Here is a 10255-nt window from a genome sequence, read left to right as displayed (position 1 = left end):
ATTCACAAAGCTGAAGGATAATCAATTCCAACTATACCGTGTGTATACAAATTGAGTAGGGCTACCAAATTCGTGCAACAAAACAAAATTTCATTTTTTTAGAAAATGATCTACCACACACAATAGGGTAACATGACTGAGAAATCACTCTGTATTAATAGGAATAAAAAATTGTTGGATGATACCTTGATACGTGTTATTGGTGAGAAACTTGTTGTACAGTAGGCCTACTTGCAAATCAATTATTATTCATTTTTATCGTCTAACTTTCAATACAAAGAGGGTTTTTACCAAAAAAGGAGTTGAAATATCCAAAGCTTAGTATAACAGACCTAAGTGTTCGAAAAAATTTTATACACCTCTATACAATTGATCAGAATGCAACATGTATTGTAATGCAAGTTGTATTATCATTCCAATTAAAGATAAGGTGATCCTTTAAAGTTTTCTCTATTCAAAGCTTAATTTCAATTTTTCTTCAAACTGCACTTTTTAAAGTTACTAGAAATAAAATGTAAATAAGATGACATCTGAACAATATTAATGATTGCAAATTGTTTTTCACTTCTTACCTTGTCTACATACAGTAGAAGCTCTCTTAACCGACCCCTACGGGACCGGACCGTGGTCGGATAACGAAAAAGGTCGGTTAAACCGAATAATATTGTAAATAGTCGTAGTAGGTGTTAAAATCATTCAAACACGTGAAAAAAAGCTTTTAAAAACTGTTCCTAAACTTTTAAAACTACTGTAGCCATTACTCACCCAATAGTCCTTATGATCTTACATGTCCCTTGATCAATGAGACACCGTAATGTATAAGAATAAGAAGAAGTAACATAAATTTAACTCATTTTAATAAACACTCGCAGTTATAAATTATTATAAATTAGAGGTTAAGATTTTCTCGGATTAAATTTGGGTGCAGTAGTCCTAATGGATTTTTTATTACGCTTCCAGTCCTTGACCGTTGTAACACCGACACAGAGTTCATCGCTAATGCTTTTAACAGATTCCCCTTTATCAAGCCGTTCTATTGCTTTTAGTCTTTGTTCCATCGTCACAACCAGTCTCTTACGTTTAACACCACTCATTTTACACTAACAAAGTCAATTACATAAACAATTAAAAAAACAATTACGGTATCAAAAACTGTTAAATATCAAAGTTTGCAAACACAGTTAGCACACTAGAAACTGCCCGCACATGATAATGAGAGCAACTGACTGAATTTTGACTTGCTACGGAATCATTTCGACCTGTTGAAACATGAAAGTTATATTTGGATTGTTATCGCAGCAGCAGCAGCGGAAGTTTGTATATTCCTGGAAACGGTCGGTTAATCCGACAGGCGGTTGATCCGAGGTCGGTTAAGAGAGCTTCTACTGTACGTCAAGGGCCTACAGAAGTACCGTAATCTTATGTATGTGTTTTAGTAAAGATGATGATGATGCAGATATTCCTATTCAATAGAATGATGAAAATTGTTACAATCGCTCATTTTCTAAAATATTTTTGAAAAAGTAGTTTCAAACTGTAGGCTAGTAAATCTAGTAGTTTTTGTTATCTACTATTTTCTAATTGATGTAAATTCGGAATTGGAATACTGTGTACTTTGTATTGTATTCCCTATCTTATAAGAGTTACACCAATTCAGACGTTATTAAGTAGAGTACATTTTATTCATAAAGTTACTTGTATATCAAATATAACCTAGTAAACCTTAGGAGCAATCTATTAACCTCCTAAATTGAGATGCACTATTGAGTCAGTATTGATCGAATGGGAAGCACTGACATTTAATTGGTATATGGAATGCTAAGAGTTTCAAGTGAAGCTCACTATACTAGATTACTCCTTAACAAGTTATGCATAGTTAGCAAAAGGGATAGGATAGGATAGAATGAAATGGAAAGATATCACTCAGTTATAATCAAGTGAAACATTCCATGCAGATAATTTAATTTTTATGATTTCTATAAATAGCCGACAACTAATCATTACAAATAGGTTTAAAAACTAATAATTTAAAATAAATAATTCCCAGGTTTCTAACAATATTACGTAAATGCGTCACCACTTAATTACAGTACAGTAATTTGAGATACAATACTGTGATAACTGTGATTACTCACATTAACCATTCATAAATAAATAATAATTATAAAAACCGCATATAATCAAACGTCGAGCACAAGTTCCTCAATAATATGTGAAATAAGCATGCCAGTTAATCATAACGAGAAACATTGAAAACGTTTGCATACACAGAGCAGAGCATACACCTAAAATTAGCTAATATCAACTATCATTAACTTGTTTGCTAGCATATTTCATCCATAGATTAGTTACAGAAGAACCATTCAATTTATAGTCTTTGAAACCTTTAATTACATAGTTGAATTGGAACCAATTCGAATTTTCAGAATCGCTGTCATCTTCTTCAATTAGATCGATTGTTTCAAGTTTATGATGGTCGTGGCACAGTCTAGTTGTTGAGTCAGATTGTTTTGGACTACAAAAAAAGAATGACATATCCTCAATACAACAACATTTCTTGTCGTCAGTTCTAATATCACTGGTGAATACAAATTTCAAGCCAACTGACTTGGCAGGTATTCTGAAGTGGTCCTTCTGATGGAAGACGTCCGATTTTATCGTAGTGTTCCTGTCTGTTTTTATCAGAATGAATGTGTTGGTTGGGCACATTTGATGATCCAGAATTGTGTTTAGTTCGTCTGATGTCATCATTGACCTGCAAGATAAAATAATTTGTTATAAAAGAACTTTAGATAATAATAATTAAGAAAACGTATAATCATTTCTATTTATAAAATAGATGAAAAGATTGTCAGATAATAATGGTGTTACACTGAACCATAACAAGTAGTGTGAATTTTGTGTAGAAAGTGTGGTGTTCCTTGGCCACATGATCACTGAGAATGGAGTTAGTGTGGATCCAAATAAAACAAAAACCATCCTGAATATGAAAAGTCCAACAAATATTTCAGAAGTCCGCCAATTTATAGAAATGATAACCACTCTAGTTGTTATAATTTGTATTTTTAATCTATTATTTTATCTATAATTTTTATATTCCAAGTAGGTTTTTTGAAATTCAATACGGCAATACTAAGATGAAATTACGGAACACCATGAGTAACGAAATACTTTACAGCCTATTCCATAAATAAATAAAGCCATTTATCAGTCTCCCAATTTTTCAATGCTCAATTTGTTTTTCAGAACTAAATACTGCACTGGAATATTAGTACTGAAGGCTAGATTGAAAGTTTTCAATATGTAATATAGAAAGAATGTAATCAAAGTAAAAAAGCTCCAATCAAATAATATTTTACATGCATAGTTTGGATTGCTTACTACAACTGAATCGATGTAACTTGTGCGTTGAAACAGCATAAGAAACTACGCTTTTCACAGTAGTTGTAAAATACAAGATTCATTAATTCGAATATAACGGTGAGATTAGATCAGGATTTATTAACTAACATTATCAAGATTTAACTCACCTAAAAAGACAGTTGAGGAGTTTTTGAGGTGGATGACTCAAATCTGAATGATTGTAATCTACAGAAGGAACCACTATTCTGAAAACATTTTTCGGGTGTAAGGCAGTAGTTCCAAAAATGATGACTATTTCTTGTATGTTATGTTCAGGTGAAAGTGAATGAAGTTCCGAATCAATATGCTGCGAACAGAAAAAAATTATGATATCAGTGTGACGATTGTATTCTGAAGTCAAAGAGATATTTATTTTGAATGGTGCAACTGCAATATCCAATTTGTATACAATATTATGTACTTTAAAATGAAAATCTTCTGGAAGTTACAAATAACAATGAAATATAGGTAATTACAGAACAGTATCAGCATAACGAAGTAGAGCTGAACACTGAAGACTGATTCCTAGTATCTCTATTACCCTATCTTTAGCAAAGAGACTTTGTAAGGCTCCTCCACTTTAAGAGGCCAAACCACGAGACCAACACAGAAATAGCCCATAATAACAATTTTACTTTTTCCCGCTGCCAGTCCGGTTGAAGGCCGATTTCAAGGACGCCCTGATGGCCGAAAATATGGAATTTGTTATTGTGGACTATTTATGAGTTGGTCAACACGAACAATATCTACTAAAGTAGTTTTTCTTTAGGGCTACTTTTGAATATAAATAAAAATAGAAATCCAAGTAGATAATTCAATCTAGATCATTTTAAAAGGGTAGCCTACTTGGATTTCTATTTTTATTTAATATCTACTATATGTGGAGGTTCCTTTAGCCATGATAGATGTATTAATGAAGTATCATACACATTATAGGATTTGTCAGATTGATCTAATAATGGCTAATTTAGATTAGCAAGCAAATAGGAGGATGGTGTCCTGTGGTATGAATCCGCGTACTAATTGAAATAAACATTTATGGAAATCAGTCTAAATACCGCTTCAGATGTAGTACTGATGGGGAAGTCTTACTGCTTTAATGAAGTTTTGTATAAAATAGATAGTGATGATTCAATTTTAGTATAAATTGATTTTTATGGTTTTTGCTTTATTCGTTTAAATAAATTCATGAAGAGTAAAAAAAAAAATCAAAGATAGTAAACAAAAAAAAAATATTGGAAAGATCGGGTCAAATTTGAAGAATAAGTTACAATGATGATACTAGCCTATATCTATCTCGACTATTTGAAAGAACTGCATGGAAAATAATATACTAAATAAAATGATTTAAAGAAAGCAAGCATCTGCTTGGGTTGTACAAGTTTAGCATATTATTATTTATGTGAGGTAAAGGTTGAGGTAAAATAAGTTGAAATATTTACAGGATTATCAAACTTATTGTCTTGACAGAGGAATTCCCTAGAGTAAAGGTCAGTCTGGATATAATACTGCAGACCAGCAATTTTATCGTAAGTGGACCTTATTTAAAAGTTTTTTTTCAATAAATGCTACTAAATTCAATTCAAACGAAAACCTCAATTCAAAGAAATAAAGGGGAACTTTTTTAATTACAATAAGTTGAAAGATTTGAAAAAAAGTCCAGTTGATTTGAAAAATTGAACATGATACTGGAAATCCTACAACTCTTATACTACAAGGAATAGAAGATCTTTCAAAGTAAAAGCTGTAGCATTTAATTAATAGCTACACATGTAGAACTAATAGCTACCAACCCGCAAAACACTATCAATTGCTTCGTAAACATCAAGTGCCTTGTTGAATTCTCTCTCGACTGTGAGACGATCGTGTCGAGAAATCTCACATTGTTCTTCCTCAGAATCCTGTAAAAAACGCAAAGAAGTATAAAATAAACATCTTCTAGTAGCATGTATAGAGAACAAACTGATAAAAATCATAGAGAAACAATAGCGTAAGTAGATATCCCATGGTATAGGGAATTTATGTCGCAACTTTTACTGTTATCTCAAGCCGAGTACTGTCGATTATTTTCAATTTTTACTGTTTTGTTGGGGTGATAGTGTATGAACGGCACAGTATGATAGACTACGAGCGTCAGACAGCTTCACGGGAAAGAACTACGTGGACTATCGGCTTGAGATAACAGTAAAAGTTGCGACATAAACGCCCTTTACCATGGGATATCTACTTTTGCTATCGTTTCTCTATGTAAAAATCTATTGAAAATAATAGAATTTGATTTGAGTTTCTCATGTTGGAGAGCGACTTGGTAAGCTCTTATTCTTGATTTTTGTTTTCTGTTCGAATTTTCAAAAAAGACCCTAGTATGACTGGTAGCTACAAACCTATATCTTAAGTATCCATTATTGCCAAGATTCTTGAAACAATAATGATGAGACAGTTGACAAAGTGTCTGGAGACCAATAAGTTGTTGGGTGATATATATGCAGCATTGTTTTACAATAGAAGATGCACAACCTCCGACCTTTTATCTCTGGTTGAGGCCATACGTCATGCCTTCGAAAGTTGTGAGTCGGAGGAACTGTTACCGTATAAATTATCAAAGGCATTGGATTGTGTGTGTGCCACATGATGTCCTGCTGAGGAAGCTTACAAAGTACATGGTCATGCATGGAGAATGGTTGAGATACTTAATGGATCATCGGCAGGTTGTCAGCATGATGGGTGCTACGTCTGAGGAGAAATCAGTAAAATATGGTGTCTCACAGGGCTCTAACACAGAGCCCAACACGGTCCCCTTGCTGTTTATAATAATGATGAATTACCTCAGTCTTGATGGTTCAAGTCTGCTGTTCGCAGATGATAACACACTTGTTGATTGTGGAAATGGAACGTTCGAAACCTCTTCGAGGAGGCTAAAGAAAGGTTCCAGGCTAATAGACTGTTACTTAATAAGATAACATAGGAGCTGATGTGTACTCTTGGTAAGTTGGTTTGAATGCTGCAACAGTTAATTTGCTGGGCTTCAATATTGATAATCAACTTAACTAAGGACAGTACATCTTCAGTGTATCCAAGAAGCTATCAAGGGCATTATATCACATCAGAAAAATGAGAAATCAGACATTCAGCACCTTGTGCATTATTCAACAGTCACATCCATTATGGCATCCTGCTCTGGGAACACACTCATTCCTACTACTGCTAAAATAATCTCTTAGATCAATAACATATGTATATAGCGACTTCAACGCCCACTGTGGACTAATTTTCTGTCGTTTGGGCCTATACACCACATATGGGCAATATATTTTGGAATCTCTCCTATACAATACTAGAGGAAGAGTCATTATCAACATACCTCGCTGTCGAGTTGTGAAGTATTGTTTCCCGGTAATGAAGCTGTTTTTAATCGTTTGCTTTCTTCACTCAGACTCCTCGGTTCAGTACCTTCAAGAATGTAAGGTACACCAACTTGGTGTCAATTGAGAGGTGGCTTGGAGTGAAGCTTGGTCTGAACAGGTGTTCAGACAATCTGAGTGACAATCACGACAATAACATCGGTGACTCTTGCCAATTTAGTTGTGTTTATTTGTATTTCGTGACAATTAGTCAGTTTATGACTAGTCTGATTTACTGTTTGTGCTTACGACATGTTCTATACAGGAATGCCTGGTCATTGCTTTTTTTGCTGTGGGTGATGCCCACATGAGCTCTAGGCTTGTGCGTGAGTAATGAGACGGATGATAATGAGAGATAAGTGGACCTATAGCTTAAAGTGAGTTCCAAACCATCGAGAAGTGATTTTCCAAACTAATGAATTATATTCAGAGGAGTTGACTCAAGTGGTCACCATTCAACCGGGTGTAGCAGGAGCATGATTCTCAACTTATCAAAACGATATCTTATAGATCCAGAAATTATAAAAATTAAAAATGTAGGCTTACTATAGAATAAACCAAAAATGAATTCATGTTTCTACTGACGAGATAGCTTAGTAAAATAATGTTTAACCTAGGTAACCAAATATTATAGCCTACTTACATTTGTTACAAGTTCATTCCGCCGCTTTACAAGGTATTTTAAAACTTCAAACGTATATGGAATTTGATGTCTCTGATAAATTAAATATTTTATAATACTTGAAACTAATGTAGAACATGACTGAAAAGTTACTAAATCGTTCAACTTTATGTTCAAATCAACTCTGGTTTTATTCATGTCTCAAAACAAAGAGCATAAGTCAAAATAAACGTGTACCAATATCAATAAACTGTTTCCAAGTTAATTCAGTGATTTAGTCACTATTTTACTAAAAAAAAAAACTTCAACAAACATTAATAATTTTTAAATCTATGATCTTGATGCAACGGTAGAATTTTTTTTCGCCCCCTCCTTCAACAACTATTCAGCTCTTCACTTCACTCTTCTGCTCTTCAGTCTTCAGTGAAATTCGAAACCGAGTATGCGAAACAAACTGCCGTCAGTAAAAATAAAATTTAGAAGGCACTGAGATTATTGGTTTGTCTTCTGACAAGATAAGGTTGATCCGTTCAAAAAAGTGGATAAAGAAATTTTTCGTTGTGAGAATAATTAGAATTATATTGTACTCGAAGTCATAATGGTTAAATGAGCATAATAGTAAAACTGCTGTAACAGAGAAAGCAAAACTATTGGGGAGGGGCGACCTCCTGTAAGTTTGGGTTGTAGTTTCGGTTTCCTCCAAAAGTATAACATTGGAATAAAATGTAATAATGCATGCTTCATTTTTCCCATTTAAAATTTCAATACAAAAATATTAGGCTATTTATTATTGACAAGTGATATTTTATTAATATATTATTAAATATTTATTTGAAATATATTTTTTTTTAATGGTGACAATCCAAAGATATTGTTGATCAGAAACTGAAATTATCAAAACTGCTCGGAATGATCTAATTAAATTCGAAATTCCCTAATCTAAAAAAAAATTAAATATTCTGTCTGATGACTGGATTTGACAGAGATATATGAGAACTGGAAAATGAACCAATAAAATTATGTTTTTAGGACACTCTGTATTTAGCACAGGGATTGATTGCATGAAAAAATAGTTCTGGACTTCTCTTATGTATCCAAACAATGTATTAAAAATCAGACCTACAATAATTATAATATTTCGATCACAACCCATTTTTCATGTCTTTATTGACTGGACCACTAATCTAAAAGCCATGTCAACACTGAACAAATGTTTGACATATATGCTCGGCAAACATGTTTGTTGAGGACACACCTTGACACACCTTGTGTTCTCAGCAAGGCCTTTGATACAATGGATCATGCTATTCTCGTGGATAAGCTTAGGCATTATGGTGTGGGACCGTCTCCTCTCAAACTGATTCAGGCCTACCTGGGGGGTCGCAGACAGGCGGTGCTGGCTAATGGAGTTCACTCTGAGATCAGGGATTGTGTTGACTGTGGAGTGCCTCAGGGCTCTGTCCTGGGGCCTCTGTTGTTTCTTATTTCATTCAACGATATAGCTCAGGTGGATGGCAGGTGTGTTGTCTGTTATGCGGACGACACCCCCTTCTTCAATGCTGGTCGTGAGATGGGAGGACTGAGGGCGGCTATGGTGGAGACTGGAGCATTTGCATCGGACTGGTTCTCTGCCAATCGCTTCCTCCTCAATGAAGACAAAACTCAGTCTATTGTGTTCAGTCTCAGAAATGGGAATGAATACAATTTTGCGCCTGTCAAACTGTTAGGGTTTACCCTTGACAGGAAGCTCTCATGGGACGAGCACATTGAGACAGTTTGCGCCAGGTTGAGCAGAGTGGTTTTCTTGCTGAGGGGTCTCAAATACAGTGTGCCAACTCATTATCTTAAAATGTGCTATTTTGGCTTTTTTCAGAGCATGATTTTATATGACCTCCCCCTCTGGGGTGGAGCCACAGATGTCGCCCGAGTCCTTCGTCTCCAGAAGAGGGCCCTGAGGATTATTTGTGGGGCTGGTAGATTAGCCCACTGTCGCCCACTCTTTATCAAAGAGAGGATCCTCACCGTCTTCTCCCTCTATGTTCTCCATACCCTTTGCAGAACACATGCGAACGTGGGGTTGCTCGTGACCCGACAGAGCTTCCACCCATATGAGACTAGGGGTAGACTCAGGCTGGATTTACCCTACCAGAGGCTGAGCAGAACTCGGACTGGTCTGGCTCATATGTCTATCAGCCTCTATAATAGGCTGCCTCTGTTGGCCAGGGATCTGCCTGCTGTGCGGTTTCGAGGGGCTCTGAGGAGCCTGCTGACGGATCACCCTCTGTACTCACTCCGTGAACCTAGCTCCGCAGTGCAGGCTGGTTGCTTGGCTGAATCGGACTAGGCGCTGAGACAGCAAATTAATAATAGCAGCGTTGGTGGGAATGCGAGCGGCCGCAGTAACGTCTTCCACCCAGCAATGGTCGGCGTAGTTCTGCCTAGCGGACAGACGAAAGATCAAACCAGTCGGTTATTTGATCCCTCCAGCCAGGCTCAGCCAAGCAGCCAAGACAATAGAACAATGGAGTGACGGTCTTATTCGCGTTCATCAGCAGTTTTCTTTCTCACGATTATTTTTATTTTTGTGTTGCCTATAAACTCCAGTCACCAGTAAAAAGTTTCCAGAAACGTGGTGTACTACCATATTAATGACTTTTGATGATGATTTTTAATTATTTAAAAACATTGTTGACATTCTGAGCCTTCAGGCTAAACTTGGGGTCGCTGAGAACGAATCTGCAATCAGAATTTCTCTATCACGAAAAATAACGAATAAAACCCAGCTGTTGATCTTCCGGCATCCGTTAACAGTCATCCTGCAATGCGGCCG

General features: G+C 35.7%; 1 protein-coding gene across 1 annotated transcript; it reads right to left on the bottom strand.

Moving 5' to 3' along the window:
- Positions 1-1930: 1930 nt before the first annotated feature.
- Positions 1931-8022, bottom strand: LOC111046876. Its single transcript, XM_039422889.1, has 5 exons — positions 8013-8022; positions 6764-6876; positions 5196-5303; positions 3531-3709; positions 1931-2755 (listed from the first exon to the last, which is right to left on the bottom strand). Exons 1-5 carry the CDS (start codon positions 8020-8022, stop codon positions 2302-2304), a joined length of 864 nt encoding a protein of 287 aa, XP_039278823.1. The 3' UTR covers positions 1931-2301.
- Between the last annotated feature and the right edge of the window lie 2233 nt (positions 8023-10255).

This window comes from Nilaparvata lugens, chromosome 3 (assembly GCF_014356525.2).
Source record: "Nilaparvata lugens isolate BPH chromosome 3, ASM1435652v1, whole genome shotgun sequence".
Lineage (NCBI taxonomy): Eukaryota > Metazoa > Arthropoda > Insecta > Hemiptera > Delphacidae > Nilaparvata > Nilaparvata lugens.
Note: the sequence above shows the minus strand (reverse complement) of the source record. Positions and strands in the feature narration are given on the sequence as shown.